The sequence below is a fragment of the Pelodiscus sinensis genome, chromosome 4 (genome assembly GCF_049634645.1).
Source record: "Pelodiscus sinensis isolate JC-2024 chromosome 4, ASM4963464v1, whole genome shotgun sequence".
Classification (NCBI taxonomy): Eukaryota; Metazoa; Chordata; order Testudines; family Trionychidae; genus Pelodiscus; species Pelodiscus sinensis.
In genome coordinates this window covers 124,963,541-124,982,658 of record NC_134714.1, presented here as the reverse complement: position 1 = coordinate 124,982,658, position 19,118 = coordinate 124,963,541, and the positions used below count along the sequence as shown (strand labels likewise).

At 43.8% G+C, this 19,118-nt stretch overlaps 1 protein-coding gene across 2 annotated transcripts in view; it reads right to left on the bottom strand.

The window, feature by feature from the left end:
- The window catches only part of LOC102461025 (acyl-CoA (8-3)-desaturase-like), a 28,776-nt gene extending 12,120 nt beyond the window's left edge, over nt 1-16,656 (bottom strand). Inside the window, exons 1-5 of one of the 2 annotated variants that reach the window (XM_075928385.1) lie at nt 16,300-16,656; nt 6,563-6,673; nt 4,186-4,383; nt 1,787-1,888; nt 1,426-1,554 (exon numbers count right to left, since the gene is read on the bottom strand). In XM_075928385.1, coding sequence (XP_075784500.1) covers nt 1,426-1,554; nt 1,787-1,888; nt 4,186-4,383; nt 6,563-6,673; nt 16,300-16,518 — 759 coding nt within the window. In that variant the 5' untranslated portion in view covers nt 16,519-16,656. The remainder of the gene's footprint in view (nt 1-1,425; nt 1,555-1,786; nt 1,889-4,185; nt 4,384-6,562; nt 6,674-16,299) is intronic. The other variant, XM_075928384.1, reaches the window with a different exon arrangement.
- Nucleotides 16,657-19,118: the final 2,462 nt, after the last annotated feature.

Genomic DNA, 19,118 nt, shown 5'->3' with positions numbered 1-19,118 from the left:
AGATTATCTAGCAAACAAACAAAAACACAAACTCATCTTAACAAACTAGATAAACTGCTAATTCATATCCAACCTTTACCCTGACTGCTGATACAAGCAGGCTTGCAAAGCCTCAAAGTGCAAGCTGCACTTGCTTAGCCGCTTGGGACTCCCAGCTTTTCCATACACAAGCTAGAAATCCCTCTAGCCTGGCTCCAGCACTTCTCCAGTTCAATCTTTGTTCTTTAGGTGTTTCCAGGAGCTGTCGTGGGGGGAGTGAAGAACAATTGTGTCACTCTCTGCCTTATGTAACTTTTTCATATGGTGGGAACCCTTGGTTTTACATTGGATTCCCAGACCAGTTTGTGGAAGAATACAAGAGTCCACAGTCATGTGGCTGAGCTATTCCATAGCCTGTTGTCTTTGTTGAGGAGTCTTTAACACCGTCTGACTTCTTCATTTTTTGTACCTGAAAGGCTGGCTGTGGGTGTTTCCATTTGAAATACAGATCCATAGTCAGCATTTATAACTTCAGATACAGAAATAACATGCCGACAGATAAAATAATCATATCCAGCAAAATTATAATTTTTCCAGTGACACCTTACATGACCCATCTTGTACAAAAATGCATCATAATGATGCCATATTTATAATATTACTATGATGAATATGGGGCACAGAGTCACAGTAACTACAGCAGCAAAATGGCATAAAGGATACCCCAGGTAAGAGGGCTGACGAGACACAGCTGTTCAACAGACTAAATTGTACTTTAGGCATGTCACAGAGAGGAAGTGGAAAAGGGAAATAATCTGGTATTTTAAGGGGACAGGATGCAACTCGACATATCCTGATGCATTTGATATAGGCAATTGGGAAATGCAGGCCACAACAAAAGTACTCCCTCATTTCCTTGTTGCCTTTTGCTCTCATGGTTTTCCTTTCATCTTCTATTCTCTGTTTCTGATAGAATCCAAAGAGATTTTGGACAACAAATCTTCATCCCATCATTGCCCCTTTTCAGATCCAGGTAGTAGCTTGTTCCCAAACATACAGCCTCCTGACTTCAGATACTTTTAGCATCATATCTTTTCAGTGGTCTAAAATCAGTGTTTCTCAACCAGTGATATGAATACCCTTAGGGGTACACGAGAGAAGTCTGGGGGATATGTCAACACAACTGAAATTTGGAGAAAAATGAATTTTTGTTTTAAGTTTTGCAGTGCTTTATTATTTTTGTACTTCTTACACCCCAAAATTTTGCCCGCCCAGCTATGATTAAGTTGTTTAAACAAACATGTTGCAATGGTAGAAAAAAATTATGTGTGTCTGATAACTGTAGGCACTAGGGGTACTTTGTTTTTTAAGGGGGTACTTTATACAAAAAAGGTTGAGAAACACTGGTCTAAATAATTCCTAGAACACCAGCACCACTGCACTCACCTCCACAGAAAGTGTCTTTCCCAAAGTAAACAAGAAGGGATGCATTGAAATATCAGGGTCTTTGTGGAAGCAGTTGGGCTTGGCATGATGCTGGGAGTGGTGGAGGGACCACCAGCATGCAGAAAGTCCCTGCAATAAAGGAAGACGTCATAAGAATCAGACTGCAACACTACCAAATATAAAATCACCTGCTCCATCCTGTATTGACAGTCTTTCCACTGTCACACCACATACTTCTAATTACATGTAGAGCGCATAATGTCAGCATGATGCTATCTGAGCTGAAAAGGAATACCCTGCCCTCACAGGCTTCATCAATTCTGCCGAAGTTGGGTGAACATGCCTAGTATCAGGCACTTACCTTCAAATGGCTCATGACAAACTCGTGGAACAAGTGGTTCCATTTGGTATTGCTGAAAACGGAGAGGTGGCCCAAATCGTGCTGCAGAAAGCCAGCCTGGGACTGAAGAAGAATAAGGGTCATTCAGTAAACAGGGCCAAGTTTTAGTACGTGCCTGCATCAGGACCTGGGGGGTGATATGCTCAGTCCTACTAATTCTATGAAAACTGGGATGTCCATGCTCCCCAACTCATTGACACTTTTTTCTTGGTACCACGGGGATCTCCGTTCTCTTGAAGGATCTTCTCCCAAGGTACCATCAAAGCAAACCAACCTGATGAGTGCTTTCAGCAGGTATGAAGGAAAACTTTTGTATTTTCAATATATTCTGTCCTAAGGTGTTCCTCTGTGTGCCATGTCTCCTGCCTACAATTTGTTAAGACTATGTTCAGTAAACTCTAAAGCATTCAACACCAGATTGGTGAAAACATGTGTTCCTGATCTCAGGAAAGCACTTTTTTCCCCCACATTACCAGATACTTTGGTGGGAAAAGAGTAGTGGGTGAAGGGACGGTAGGGAACTAAGGACTGGAGCTAACTCTATAGAAGTAATTTGAACTCTGTAGAAGACCACCATTCCCTTGAGAAGAAGCCATCTGGCATTTTCTCTGAGCATTAGTAATGCCACAGGACCAACCAGGCACAGGAAAGACATGTATCTTTCAGTGCTACCAAGCTGGGAGAGGTTGCGACTGCTCTGGAGGATAGGGTCATAATTCAAAATGATCTGGACAAATTGGAGAAATGGTCTGAAGAAAACAGGACAAAGCTTAATAAAGACAAATGCAAAGTGCTCCTCTTAGGAAGGAACAATCGGTTTCACACATACAGAATGGGAAGCGACTGTCTAGGAAGGAGTACGGCAGAAAGGGATCTAGGGGTTATAATGGACCACAAGCTAAATATGAGTCAGCAGTGTGATGCTGTTGCAAAAAAAGCAAACATGATTCTGGGATGCATAAACAGGTGTGCTGCGAGCAAGACACGAGAAGTCATTCTTCCACTCTACTCTGCGCTGGTTAGGCCTCAGTTGGAGTATTGTGTCCAGTTCTGGGCATCGCATTTCAAGAAGGATATGGAGAAATTGGAGAGGGTCCAGAGAAGAGCAACAAGAATGATTAAAGGTCTAGAGAACATGACTTATGAGGGAAGGCTGAAAGAATTGGGTTTGTTTAGTTTAGAAAAGAGAAGATTGAGGGGGAATATGATAACAGCTTTCAGGTATCTAAAAGGGGGTCATAAGGAGGAGGGAGAAAACTTGTTCATCTTGGCCTCTGAGGATAGAACAAGATGCAATTGGCTTAAACTGCAGCAAGGGAGGTTTAGGTTGGACATTAGGAAAAAAATTCCTAACAGTCAGGGTAGTCAAACACTGGAATAAATTGCCCAGAGAGGTTGTGGAATCTCCATCTCTGGAGATATTTAAGAGTAGGTTAGATAAACGTCTATCAGGGATGGTCTAGACAGTATTTGGTCCTGCCATGAGGGCAGGGGGCTGGACTCGATGACCTTTCGAGGTCCCTTCCAGTCCTAGTATTCTAGATTCTATGATACACGGAATAAGTCTCAAAGTTCTGACACAAAGAAATCAAAGATCTGTTTAGGTCTAATAAAGAACAGAGACAAAAGTACATTATTTTTATTACTAAGTCTGCAAAAAAACCCACCTACATAAGTAAATTACAATGATTTGGACATATTTGTTTTTCTTAAAGTATTTGTCAGAGTAGCCACCAGGAAAGGTTGGTGGCCACACTCTGAGGCCATCAAAATTTTTCTTGTGAGAACCTCTGAGTCTAGCAGACTATGGGAAGGAGACATGTACTGACAGTTTGACTTCACTCAGCCAGAATAAAAAAAACAAAAGTCAGACAGACCGTGAGGTAGAGTGCACGACGTGGAACATCTCTACCTTGGGATAGGCTGTGACTAGAGCTACTGTGAACCCTTAGATCCAGCATTTCCACATCATTGCCCATTGTACCTCCAGCTGGACGAGACTGTAAACTTGAGAAATTCTGAGCTGTCCACATTCATCACGCCTACATTTTCTAAGTTCTTGAGAAAGACAAGAACTCCAGTAACTGTGAATTCCCGTAACCACTATTCCAGTAGCATTTGCAGTCCTCTGAGTACCTCTACCTGAACCTGAATCTTGGGTATTCAGACAGCCTCCGGTAAAGAAATAGTATCCTGATAGTCAGGTGAAAAGCCACAGCAAAGACAAGGGGAATAGCTGTATATCATAGAATCATAGAATACTAGGACTGGAAGGGACCTCTCAGGAATATGTAACTGGCCCTGAGCGTGAGGAAGGGTAGATGAGTCCCAAACTGCATTCTGTGGGTTGAGGAATTTACCTGAGACATGGTCAGCAGCACTGCAGAGATGAGGAAAGGCACTGGGGATGTCCCAAAAGACCAAAGAACAAACCAGCCAGCAGCTTCCAGCAGCACAATGTGCAAGAGAAGCAGGAAGAAGAAGAGATGGCTGGAGTTGAGGAGTCCCATCCGCTCGACAGTGGTGTTCAGCTCTCGGAAGTCTTCGACCAGCAATTTCTGTAGGGAAACCCAACATTACAGCATTACTCACTCTGGGTTGGCAATAGCAGCCTAAGGAGCTGGCAGGTTTACTCTACTCCTGTTCTGCAGAGGGGTCACCATGTCAACCCGAGGTTCTGTTCCCTCTGAAAGGGGACAATGCAACTCCAGGCTCTGTTAACCACACTGAGTGTATTTGTACCACTGAGGAGATCCTGTGGCTGACACGTTCTTCCCAACTGTCACAGTTCTGTGGGATTCACTGTGAAAATTGTGTATTAGGGGAAATCTGTGGCAGGCTGGACTTGCCATTCCCAGTGTGGATTACGGTGACACCTGGGGAAGCCCTTAACCAAGGTCTCTTCAGCCTTCCTCCTCCAGGCACTGTGGTTCCAAGACACAATGTGAACTATACTGGAGGTTCTGACAGACAGTTCTATAATTTCAATCCCACCCACCCCCCAGTGACACCTGAACTGGGTGACACCAGCCTGGGGTTCCACTCACACTGTACTACTGTGACAAGCTGCCAAGCCCTCCATGCTTCAGCCTGCACTGTCACCAGCATATGTACTGGTAGGGGCACACCCAGACATAGCTATATTCACACAGATTCTTTAACTAGCCCCTGCATGGGAAGGTACAGCTAAGGCACCGCTCAGCTCTTACAGCATGCACTCCCTCTGGAGGGTAAACTCCAAATTATCCTGCCTTGCACTGCACGGAGAACTGCACAGCATAAGCTCATGAAATTTGCCCCCTCCCTCAATGTGGAGAGGAAGCTTTGAGACTTCCACATCCTGCTTTTAGACAAAACAAAAACAAGTTTATTAACTACAAAAGATCATTTTCAAGCTATTATAAGGGATAGCCAACAGATCAAAGCAGATTACTTAGCAAATAAACAAAAAACACAATCTAAGATTAACATACTAAAGAGATTTGGATAGGAATAGCAAATTGTCACCCTAAATGATGATTAAAGCAGTCTGCAGAGATTTTTTGAGAGGCCAGCTTCACTTACATACAGCTTACAACCTCAGGCGTTCCTTTCACAGGCTAGAGATCCCTCTAGCCTGGGTCCAGCACTTCTCCCCAGTTCAATCCTTGTTCCTCAGATGTTCCCAGGAGTCTCTTTGGGCAGGAGGTCAGTGAAGAACCACAGTGATTGCCACGCCCCTGCCATAAATAGCTTTTGCATATGGCCAGAACCCTTTGTCTCCCCTGTTGGTTTCCACATCGAGTCAGTGAAAAAACACTGGTATTCCAAGATGGAGTCCTGTACCAGATGACTTGCTCACATGCCCCTGTAGAAGCACAGCAGCCATAAATTGGAGGCTGTTTGTGACACCCTCAGGAAGGCTCCCCAATGGCACATTACCATATTCTAAGGTTTATTGTTTTCTCCATTGGCCCTTCCAACCAGCTATCTAGACTGATTACATTCTGCCTAGTGGCATTCCCCAGGTGTAAACTCACTGGTAATACATAGTCAATATTCCTAACTTCTGATACAAAAAAAAATATGCATACAACCAAAATAATCATACTCAATAAATCATAACCCTTTCTATGACATTCACATGACCTATCTTGCATAAAATACCTCACAATTATGTCATAATCACAGGACCGTCCTTAGGATTTATGGGGTCCTATGCAGTACTATTAATCTGTTGCCCCTATGCCCGATGGCAGCAAGGGGCATGATTATAAAATCACATCTTTAAAATATCTACAGCAATACACTTATGAAATATTTGTAAAGCAATTTTTAAACTAAGATCCTGTAGACTAACACAGTAAATTCAGAAATTGACAGTATATACCTGGGGTTGGTAAATGCCTTTTAAATGGCTTCATTACCACTTGAATTGCTCTTTCATATGTTTAATGTCTGCTAAGAGGTCTGGCAGGCTTTTTCACTTACAAGTTAATGAGATCCTCTTTGGAGGAAGCAGAGTCACAGAACAGAGATAGGAAGACATAGGTGGGTAGACAGTAAGATCCAGTGGTGCCCCAAATTTTCAGGTGCCCTCAACAGTAGCATATTCTGCATAAGTGTAGGGACAGCCCTGCATAATCACACCACAGTAATATTACTCTGAAGGAAATGGGGTCACAAATACATGAATAGAAATCTGAATTTGCATTTTCCCAGATCCAGTTAGGTTTCTGTCCTTTCGGACAGACTCACATTTTTGGCTGGCTCAAAACTTGGCTGATCCAGTTCCAGCTCCCCAATCAGCAGTGAGCTCATGTACTTTCTCACAAGCTCCTTATCAATATGAAAGGCCTCAAATGGATCCTGAAAAAAAAAAACAAGTAAATGGAGTGAGAAAAATCCCAGGAGTTATTAAGCTAACAACTAATTAAGAAGATAAAAAACTAACAGGAGAAGATTATGTCCCAATGCAGCAGTAAGCAATTCTGGTCTAAAATTCGGTATAATATTGTATATATTCTATTCTATTCTGTATCAGAAAACAATGCATTAAAAATACAGTAAACTGAGTATGCCTGCTACAAATGTACACTAGTATCTAATACTCAATTTATTTCAACATACTAAATCATTTTAGATCTGTTTGAAACATGACAAAAATTACAAAAAATATCAAATATCCCATTTCAATGGTTCAAAACAAGCTCCTTTTCCCTCCCTTCTTCTTTCAATTATTTGTGAATTTTTTAATAAAAAAAGTATTCAAAGCATTTTAATAATATTTATCATTATTTCAGAAATTTGATAAATAAAGCTTAAATAATTTACAATGAATTCAATAAAAAAAATCTGCTTACCCTTTCAATAAAAAAAAACTGAAAAAAAAATCACAAAACGTTCAGCAAAAAAAGAAAATTTTCAAAAAAAGTGACCTTTTTTGGGACAAATTTCATTTTCAAAACAAGGCAATATTTTCAATGAAAGTTTTTTGTTAAAAAAAGGCAAGCTCTAATTAGGTTTGATTCTCTTCCCAATTAAGTCAGTGGAATAACTCCCAATCAATGGAATGGTGAAGGATTAAGCTTTTTTGCCTCAACTGTCTTAAAGATAAAGCTTACAACTCACTGAAATAACAGAGAGAAGATGTTTTTATTAGACCAACTTCTGACAAGCTTTTAAGCTCCATGGAAATCAAAAGAGTTCTGTATAGCTCAAATGCTTGTCTCTTCTACCAAAAGAAGTTGATCCAATAAAAGAAATCTCACCCACCTTGTGTCTCTCATATCTTGGGCTCAATAAAGCTACAACTATAAACATCTTGTTAATTGTCAATTTCAAAATATTTCAATTGGAAAAATGCTGTTAGCGAGACAATATGCTCTACAAGTCCTCTGACTACAGACAAACAAGTTGAAACCAGCAGAGAGCTCATGCTTTTTGACCTTAGATACATTTTGCTTTGGAATCCATCACAAAATCAAGAGGAACGAAGAAGTAGGATAGAAGAATATAAAGTTTAAAAGATAAACTTTGCATTTTTTCCATATATATTTGAGAGAGTTTGTGCATCTGTGTGTGTGTCCGTCTGTCAGTCAATTTGTTCAAGAACTCCTAAATGATAAGAACTATAACCCCCAAGTTTGATATCCAGTTTCCTCTTATAACTTAAAGCAAGGTCAGGGTTTGGTTGTACCAGGACAATGGGATGTGCTTGGAATTCAATTGTTTCTCATAAAATAGAAAGGGAGGGGTCTGGTAGGAGGGACAGTTATATTGCAGAATGATCACGGTGGGGGGGTAAGAAGGGGGCCAGCAAGGGGACAGAGATGGGGACTGGGACAGCTATTTACTATATATTTCAGGGAGTTTTTCTAGCCAGAGGACATACATTCCTCCCACGGCTGTGCCCACTGCAGCAACCATAGACAGGCACTTCTCACCTGCTCCAAGCTGCTGCGGTGAGAGGGGGCTGGGGTTGTCGTCTCTCCCTGGGGTAGCCTGCATTCCGAACCCCTCATCCACAGCCCCAACCCAGATCAATGATTTAAATGAAGAAAACAAAACGTATTTGAATGGCAATGCCATATTGTGTTACATTTTATAATATATATGATATATTTTCTTCTGCAAAGAGTAATGGATTAATGAATTCTCTTTCCCCTGTCCTGTACCTAATGAATGAATGAATGAATGAATGAATGAATGAATGAAACCAAAGTTCAGGAACAATATTTACCTAGGCTGTTCCCTTCTGGCCCTTTGGGTCAATGCCCCCAGACACTGAAATTCTGCCCAGCTTGATGTAGCCACTGACACAAGACACCCCAAAGAGGAGTCAAATTCTTAGTGTCACTTAGGTGGAAGCCAACAAGTAGCATGACCATCAGAAGATGCTGAGATAGTTAGAACCTGCGGGTGTTGTTTGGAACCAAAAGTGCAATCAGCATTACAGGGCATAAGCACATTTATCAAACCTAAGTTTCACTAGTGATGCTGGAGTCAGGACTTTTGGCCGCACATTCTCTCAAAGCAGTCAGCTGTTTAGAGAGCATGCTCAGAGCCAAAATCATGTCATCTCACTTTGCCAACATCGTTCAAGCCAAAGTCAATTCCATTTCTTCATTTTCCTCTCTCCCCCCCATCCTGAATTGCTGTCTTAGAATCTAATTTATTTTATTCTGTCCATCCATCCCCATCATCCAATCCCATAACATATGTCATAAGCCTTTTCTAGTCCCATCATTCTCTTTCACTATCCTAAATCTCTCCCCTGATTTTGCCTCCTCTACCTCCATTCACACAATTATATCTCCATTCCCAAAATAGCCTCTCAACACCACCTGTCTAATGTCCATATCCCCTCTCTCCTTCACCTCTAACCTCACCTGAGCAGTTTACTCCATTTCCTTTTCTCCAGTTCTCTCTCTCAGAGGAATACTCACTTTAGAGTATTCTCTGTCACTCATATCCCTAATTACTCTCTTTAGCCATTTCTAATGGACCTCTTCTCCATCCTCATCATCATAGAATCATAGAGCCGGAAGGGACCTCGAGAGGTCATCGAGTCCAGTCCCCTGCCCTCACGGCAGAACCAAGCACTATCTTCTAGACCATCCCTGACAGGTGTCTGTCTAACCAGCTCTTAATATCTCCAGTGAGGGAGATTCCACAACCCCCTTACACAATTTATTCCAGTGTTAACCACCCTGACAGGCAGGAAGTTTTTCCCAATGTCTTCCCTCATCGGTCATGTTTTCTAGAATTTTAATCAATTTTGTTGCTCTTTCCTGGACCTTCTCCAATTTCTCCACATCTTTCTTGAAATGTGGTGCCCAGAACTGGACACACTACTCCAACTGAGGCCTAATCAGCACAAAGTAGAGCGGAAGAATGACTTCTCCTGTCTTGCTTACAACACTCCTGTTAATGCATCCCAGAATCATGTTTGCTTTTTTGCAACAGTGTCACACTGTTGACACATGTTTAACTTGTCATCCACTATGACCCCTAAATCCTTTTCAGCAGCACTCCTTCCTAGATAGTTGCTTCCTATTCTGTACGTGTGAAATGGATTGTTCCTTCCTAAGTGGAGTACTTTGCATTTGTCCTTATTAAACTTCATCCTTTTTACCTCAGACCATTTCTCCAGTTTGTTCAGATCATTTTGAATTTTGACCCTATCCTCCAAAGCAGTTGCAACCCCTCCCAGCTTGGTATTATCTGCAAACTTAATAATCATACTCTCTATGCCATCATCTAAATCATTGATGAAGATACTGAACAAAACAGGCCCCAAGACAGACCCCTGAGGAACCCCACTTGCTATGTCTTTCCAGCATGATTGTGAACCATTAATAACTACTCTCTGAAAACGGTTATCTAGCCAGTTATGCACTCACCTTATAGTAGCCCCATCTAGGTTGTATTTCCCTAGTTTATTGATAAGGTGGTCATGTGAGACAGTGTCAAATGCCTTGCTAAAGTCTAAGTAAACAACATCCACCGCTTCTTCCTTATCCACAAGACTTGTTATCCTATCCAAGAAAGCTATCAGATTGGTTTGACATGATTTGGCCCCTGCAATTTCAGACACCATAGAACAGAGATATAAATTCCCTTCATGCATTGCCTTCATCTACATTGTCAAACTTTTTTTTTGTAGTCAAGATCAATGCAGTGCTGAAAGTTCTTATGGAGCAGAGCACTGACACAAACTACATCAAGCTACTAAAGGAAGCAAATTCTGGCTGCACTATGGATATAACTTTGTTTGACACTCCCTTTCACATCCTTGTTATAAAAGATGTGAAGCAAGGAGACCACAGCCTGACTCAGAATGGTAACGAGGGGTCAAAGTGGAAGAGTGGAAGTAGTTTAAACTGATCTACACTGACACTATCTCAGATTCACAGACGAGCTATCGTTTTGATTGCACAAACTACATAAAATGCTGCAAGAACTTGACGCAAAAAGCAGCCAAGTCGGACTGAAAATGAACCACACCAAAAAAAGTATGTGGTCTAATGTCTTGCAAAAGCCCAAATAATAGTCAAGGGAGAATAAACAGAAGTTGAGCAATATAGTTATTTGGGCCAAGAAATAAACATGCACCAAAATCAGGAAGGCAATGATGTGATTAATAATATCTCCTCATTCTCTCTTCGAGCAATGATCCCATTCCTGATTCTTATCTACTTCCAATATTTTCCATTGCACCAGACAATCCAGAGAGAAAAAAAAAAACTGGATGGTAACTGCTAACTAATCCCAACTGTGGATATCCAAAGAACCTTGAAGAACACAGGACCACGTGAGATGTTGCATCCTTAGAACATTCGTTTCACAGTGATCAACTGATTTATGAGCTGGGGTTAAAGTATGCATTATAATAACCCTTGCCCAAACTTGTGAAATGCTGTGAGCTCTTCAGATGAAAAATAAAGCATTAACCTAAAGTACAATTATAATTATTATTACCTAGTGGATAGATGTTTGTTTTAAGCACAGCCTTGACTAAGCTGCACCGCCCCAGGCATAGTGCTGAGATGCATTATCTGAGCCACAAGTCTTTTTTTTTATTCGCACGTGGCTTATCCCAACAGTAAACTAACCTCTTTGTGCTGGTGCAGCTACACTGCCCCATCCACTTGCTTGGGTGGTAGTAAGCAGCTAAGTAACTCCACTTAGGGCATGTCTACACAGCAGAACTTAACTCAAAATAAGCTACACAAACTGAGCTACATCAATTGCGTAGTTTATTTTGAAATAGCTTATTTGGAGTGTTGGTGCTGTCTGCGCAGCACTTATTCCAAAATAAAGCACTCTTCCTCCATCTTCCCTTACTCCTCTTAAAATGAGGGTTACAGGAGTCGGAGTAAGAAGTCCCCCCGCTTGACAGTATTTCAACATTATGTTGAAATAACTGCCGGCTGTACAGACGTGGACTATATTATTTCGAAAAAATGTTGCTGTGTAGACATAGCCTTACTTTTTTGCAAATGAACCAAAGTCCAAGTAGCTGACTCATATGTGTATGGGAATTTCTTACGCCCTTTCGGATGTTTGCAGTTCTGATACCAATCTAACCCTAAAGATATATACTAGGCATATTGTGTATTTCTTAATAATTGTTTCAGTGTATAAAATACTAGGCTGATAGGCACATTACAAATAGCTAATAATACACTTTAATGCCACCTACACCTCATCTGGTTACAAGGAAAACAACAAAGCAGGGATAAAAAGTAAAAGGAGGTGATAGCTAATTTTTGGCAATGGGCTGATCAGGAAAGGAACAGAGAGGCTAAGAAGGAGCAGAAAGAACATGCAGTTCTCTTACTGGAGCTGACAGCTGTTTGGCATTATGGCATGAGATAGCAAGAGACCTTACATAACTGAGAATATTGAATAGGCCTAAGGCTACTAAAGGAGAGTTTTTCCAGCTGTATGTTCATGATGGAGGGCCAAGATACATAGACAAAGCAGGAATGATGATGTTATAATTTTAGGCTAACCATTGTATCTGTCAAGGTGCTTCCACGGCCATCATATCAGATTGGCTCAATCTTTATATATATGGATCTGCACAACATGTTAAGGAAGTGCTATTATCCTCATTTAAAAGATGGGAAACTTCAGCACAGAGAGATTAAGTGACTTGCCCCGCATATCACAGGGAGTCTGAGACAGCGGGTACATGAACCAGGCGTTCCTAAGTCCTGGAGCATCTCCTTTCATTCAACTGGTGGCTGAAAAGTGGCAAAGGTGAAGTCTCGACTGCACATTTTGGAAATGACAGTATTAACAAAGAAGAATGAGCCAGTTTTTAAAAGGACCATGGACTTTGTGTGCATGTGTGTGAAATACATAGATTTTACATTTCCTTATTACCTCTGGCCAGAAGAACTAGTGTTGCTGTAGAGAAAGTGATTGTGCTATTAAGCAAGTACAATCAGCCCAATCCGCTTTTGTAAACCACCATGAGCAAATCATCCAATCAACAGGAGAAAAACAGCTCCCTCATAAATTCCTAGCTCCTCTACCTCCTTTAGAGAAAACTCACTTTCTGAGAACAAGGCAGTCAGCAAATCACAGGGCCACTCAACTTCCTCACAAGCTGATTAGCTGACTGCTTCTTTCCTCTGAGAATAGGTAGGGAGTTCCCTGTACAGTTCCCTCTGTGGTGAAAGCTTAGGAGCTTGTATGAGAAGGACAAGGGAAAGAAACACACGTGACCCTCTCATCCCCTCACTCTTTTACAGCAAGCTCCACTTCCTTTTCTTTCCTGTCTTTATTCCCTGGAGGAAAAACTCTCTCTCAGGAGTGAGGAGGTGACATCCAGTTTTGACATAATGCTGAGATTTACGAATATGCCCTGATTTTTATTCCATCCCCCTTTCTAAGGAATATTTCTTCAAATCAACAGTGCTTCTTTTCCATCTTACATGTCTCATGATGCCCTCAATGCAATTTCAGGGGTGCTGGAACAATTTTTAACAGGGGAGGGTGTGCTGAGAGGCATTTAACCAAACTGCAAACCTTGTATACAATGGGAACCACCTCAAGTCAGCTAGTGCAGCAGCACCTCCTCCATCCCTAGTTCCAGTACCTTTGCACGATTCCCACCAAACCTGTCAGCTTTTTATTGTGAAACCAACTAAGTGTAGTGCACACCTGAAAAGAACAAGGTGTATGGATCAGCTTTCAAGATAGGCAGGTAAAAATGGTGTTCAAAAATGCTTCATAATGGAAAGTTTACATTCTGACATCTACCAAAAAATGACATCCCAGCCCTATGGAGTGGCTAGTACATCCCAAATACCAGAAATGACTTATACGAGGGACCTCAATATGCAGTGATTTATTTTTTTAGTAAGGCTGGAAAGGGAAGCAGGAAGAACACCATTTTTACCTGTTGGTTTTGTTTCCCTGGAGATTTGTTCCCAAAACACAATTAAGGGTATGTCCAGGTCTCGACAAATAATGCAGTCTATTCGCCCGTGGCGAGGAGATTGCAACCCGGAAGAGCCGGGTTCAGGCGATCTGCGCATGTGCAGAACGATCTGCGCATGCGCAGATCGCGGGACAGCGCGGCTGGCGAGCGGGGCTTGCCGCGGTTCAGCTAGCCCTAGGTATGTCTATACTGCATTTCTCCTTTGAGAGAGGAATGCAAATGCAGCCAAGTGAAATTGCAAATGAAGCGCGAATTTACAAATCTCGCGCTTCATTTGCATAATGGCGTCCAGGTGCTTTTTCAAAATACCCTATTTCGGAAAAAAAATGCCATCTAGATGGGGATATTTCAGAAAAAAAACCTCATTTTTAAAGGAATACGGGTTATTTTGAAAGAAGGTTTTTTTTCCCCCATTATGCAAATGAAGCACGAGATTTGTAAATTTGTGCTTCATCTGCAATTTCGCTCGGCTACATTTGCATTCCTCTCTTGAAAGAGGAATGCAGTGTAAACATACCCTAAGAGGCAGAAGAGCCAATTAGATGGCAAATATTCTAACCTGTCACCTTTCTAAACGCCACCTTTTCTCTCACAAGTTCCCCAGCATCTCGGACTGCTTCACTTACCAAGAAAAATGAATGATTAAACCATTTAAGGAAAGGGTGGGAGTCGAGTTCTCTGTATTGAAGTGCCAAAAGGAGACAGTGAATAAAAGAAATAATATCCACTACAAAGATGAACAGGAAAATGGGATAGAGAATAAGAATAAGGATAGAGAATAAGACAGAGAATATTTTATTGCCTCTATATAAAACCATGGTACGCCCACATCTAGAATACTGCCTACAGATGTGGTTGCTTCATCTCAAAAAAAGATATATTGGCCTTGGAAATGGTTCAGAAAAGGGCAGCAAAAATGATCAGGGGTTTGGAACAGGTCCCATATGAAGAGAGATTAAAATGACTTGGACTGTTCAGCTTAGAAAAGAGGAGACTAAGGGGGGATATGATAGAGGTCTATAAAATCATCACTGGTGTGGAAAAAGTGAATAAGAAAAAGTTATGTACTTGTTCCCACAATATAAGAACTAGAGGTCACCAAATGAAATTAATAGGCAGCAGGTTCAAAATAAACAAAAGGAAGTTTTTCTTCACTCAGCACACAGTCCACCCATGGAACTCCTTGCCAGGGGATGTTGTGAAGACTAGGACTTTAACAGAATTTAAAAAAGAGCTAGATAGATTCATGGAGGTTAGGTCCATCAATGGCTATTAGCCAGGATGGGTAGGAATGGTGTCCCTAGCCTCTATTTTTCTGGAAATGGGTGACAGGAGAGGGATCGTGTGTGGATTACCTACTGTGTTCCCTGCCTCTGGGGCATGTGGTATTGGCCACTGTCAGCAGACAGGATACTGGGCTAGATGGACCATTGGTCTGACCCAGGGTGGCTGTTTTTATATTCTTATGTTCTACAATAACTTTTATATAAAGAAAACTGAGCAGTAAAACCAAGAAGAAATTTAAATGCATCCCAGCAATGTAGCCCAATGACACTGTAGGTTGTAAGATGCAGCTGCATTTTCAATCACACACAAACCCCCATAATAGCTGAAGAAGGTAGCGGAACCAGGAACGAGTCAGAAAAATGACCTCTGCAAGTAAAAACTGTCTTTGTTTCAGGCTGGGCTCTAGCCAGCTGCCCCAGTCACAGAGGGCGGCATCAGACAAGAAGTCTCTGAAACACGGATGTTTGTGGGCTGCCAGTATACACTGACGATAGGAGTTGATAGGAGTTGAATGTGTAACCCTGACTTAAAGAGGCTTCTAAAAAGAAAGCCACAGCTAGGCACTAGGGACTGAGAGCAGGAAACTCTGCCTATGGCATTGCTTTGATTGCCTGCCAGTGTTTTGTTTTTTTAAACCATATCTAGATAATGGGCCAAAAGTTGGATTCTTTTCCACCCACAGAAACAGGAAACAGCTCTTCGTAACCCCTGACTCCTTGTTCTCCCAAACAGCAGAGAATGTTACCAGTTATTTCTCCCAGCAGAGTATCACTGAAGAGGGATGCGAGTGAAAACATCTGTCTCTACCTGTAAACACTAGGGGAGGCAGTTTCCCTCTGTCACAACTCCCAGGCAGTGACAACTGTCTGTGGGACCCACACTCCCAGGCAGATTGAATACGGCAAGTCCTTGGGCTAGAAGAGTTTCTTGAAAACACCAGTCTCCCGTGACAGAGGGGAAAGGTTAAATAAACTGCGCAGCAGCCGAGGGTGACCGCGGGGACAAGTCTCTGTAATATGGCACGTGCCTTTCGCCTCGGCCTGCAGCACTTCCCCTTGCACAGACTTGAGATCAGCCCGGGGCTGCAGCTCTCCAGCGCAGCTGTCCCGAGTTGGGCCCCTCCCGTCTCTCGCCCCCAGGGAGGCTTCCTGCTCCCCCGCTGGCTGCTAACCCGACTCCCCCTCCGTGGGTCCCAATTCGGGAGCCTGCCCGGGCTGGTCAACCGGACGCCCCTTCCTCGGCCCCTCACCGTGGCGTCCTGCCCGGCGTAGCTGCTGATGACTCGGGCGCCCCCCGGGTGCCGCCGGTAGAACTGGCTGATGTCATAGACCTTCCTGTTGATCACCAGCCACCGCTCCTGCTGCGGCTGCCCCCGGCCCGTGCGCAGCCCGATCTCCTCCCAAGTGAAGCGCCGCGGGGAGGCGCCCGGCTCCTCTCTCCCCGCCTGGGGACCCTGCAGCGGAGCCATGCCCCTGCCCGCTGCCTCCGCGCTGCGCCCCGCCGCACAGGGCCCGCTCTGTCCCGCACGAGCGTCCGGGCAGCCAAAGGACCCGGCTCTGCCGCGCCCCGTCCCCGGCAGCTCCGCCTGGCAGCGCTGCGGGGAAGCCATTGGCCCGCGAAAACCCGCCCCCGATTCGCCCCTGCTCCGCGCTGCTCCACTCCCCGAGAGCGACCTCCCGCCTTCGCTGCCGGAGCCCATTGGCTGCCCCGCGGCCCGGCTTCAGCCTGCCCCGCTACCAATCCCTGAAAGCGGATCAAGCCCCGCTGGGCTGTTGCCTTGCAGAGGCAAAGGGGCCGAGTTGCGAAACTCCCGCCCGTTCGCCTTTCCCCGGAGTCTGGTACAGATCCGCTCCGGGCGCTGGTACAGATCCGCGCCCTGTGGCGAGGTGCGACCCGGAGCAGTCACACATGTGTAGGCTCTAAGGAACTGCTCCTGTAAGATACTGCTACCGGCCGTAGCACAATCTCTCCAGGGCTGCGTAAGCGCCAAAGCTCTGAGCTTGTTTCTTTCACAGCAATGGGGCCAATAACGGACCCTAGCCAGCCCCTTACCTCTGTGGAATTCCACTCTGTTTGTGTAAACCCACTGGATTCAGCAGTCACGGAGGCCTTTGGCTGGTGACAAGTAGGCTGCAGAGGGGCAAGGAATGAATCATAGAATTCTAGGACTGGAAGGGACCTCGAGAGGCGATCAGTCCAGGCCCCTGCCCTCATGGCAGGACCCAGCACTGTCTAGACCATCCCTGATAGACATTTATCTAAGCTGCTCTTAAATATCTCCAGCGATGGAGATTCCACAACCTCCCTGGGCATTTTATTCCAGTGTTTGACTACCCTGACAGGAACTTTTTCCTAATGTCCAACCTAAACCTCCCTTGCTGCAGTTTAAGCCCATTGCTTCTTGTTCTACCCTCAGAGGCCAAGATGAACTAGTTTTCTCCCTCCTCCTTATGACACCCTTGTAGATACCTGAAAACGGCTATCATGTCCCTCCCTCAATCTTCTCTTTTCTAAACTAAACAAACCCAGTTCTTTCAGCCTTCCTTCTTAGGGATAATTTAAGGAGTCTGCAAAACTTTTACTTCTGGTGCTGATGCACCTAGCCAAGGAAAGTGTCTAGACTGAGCTGCGAGGGCTGGCAAGCTGGCAGTTAATAATGCAATGTAACCAACGGTGCATTCGATACAAAGGTCATTGAACGATAATCAGCATGGGACCCCAGGAGGCCTTCTTTACAGACCCTTTTCCAAGGAGAGCTACGCTTCACAGGACTTTCACCCCGTGCCAAGGTTTAAAGATTGTCATGAACACTTTGAACTGGACCTGCAGTGAATGATAACCCAGGCAGGCTCACACGTGTACAATCAGGCATAGACATTCTGTATAATATACAGTTATATAATTTGTAGGTCCAAGTTCCAAGACCCAGGCAGGGACGAGTGTTTTAAAAAATTGTAATAGACATTTTCATATGGTTAATCAGAGTTAATATTGAAAGTCCACACAGAAGAAATATGAGAACAGAGCCCTTGGCTGGCACTGGAGGAATGGAAGGGTGCTTCAGACATAAAGAGTAGCATGGAAGATGGGGCCAATGCAAGAATGGGGGAAGAACGTAAAAAGGACCTTACACAAGAGAGTATTGATTGAGTGTCAGCAATGAGAAAGGACTACAGCCAACAAACTTTATAGTGATGAGTGCCATGTTATAAAGGACAGTGGCTTTCCACCTGCGGCCGGCAGACACTGGGGTTCCGCAGATGAAGTCTAAGGGATCTGCGAAAGATGATTTTGAAAACAGAGTTTCAGGTCCCAGAAAAGGCATTCCATTTTCCTTATCAATCAAAAGTATGTGAATACTCCCATCTACAGTTCAAACCCCAGAAATGTTGGTACCATAGCCCAGTTTAGCACGCTCTCTCACACTGGGTCATATGCTTTGCTAAGCATATCCCATGTGTAGAGTTAAATTCTGTTCCGTCGGTTTCAGTCTAAGACTTCGATGGTAAGGGTCCACAGACCACAGGCTTAATTTCCAAAGGGGGCCACAAATGAAAAAAGGTTGGAAACGTCTCTTATAGGACAACAAGGGGTCCCGTGGCACCTTAAAGACTAACAGATTTATTAGGGCATAAGCTTTTGTGGGAAAAACCACTTCAGATGAATTGGTGCGGAAGTTACAGAAACAGGGGTTGCAGAAGCAAGACCAGCCCAAGCCCCTCTGGTTACAGTACACCCACATATAGGGCTAGCCTGGAGCCGCAGCATCTGCCAGGACCTGGCCTGAGCCCCACCTCAACTCTGCTGGCAGGGCCAGACCAAAATCCCTGATAACTCCTGCATGGGATTGGCCCAGCCTCAGCTGCTCTCCTGAGTCTTCCTTCCCAGGCAGAACTGGCATTGCTACTCAACCCTTCCTCCCCTGTGCTAGGGGTGTGGGACGGGGTGAACCAGACCCTGAGGCCCCTGCTTGTGGTCCTGCCACACCTTGCCCCCAAAAGGCAATAGAGAAGTCCTCCAAGCAGGCTAGAGTGGCAGTGGAGAAAGCAGCCACAAGACCCTATAAAA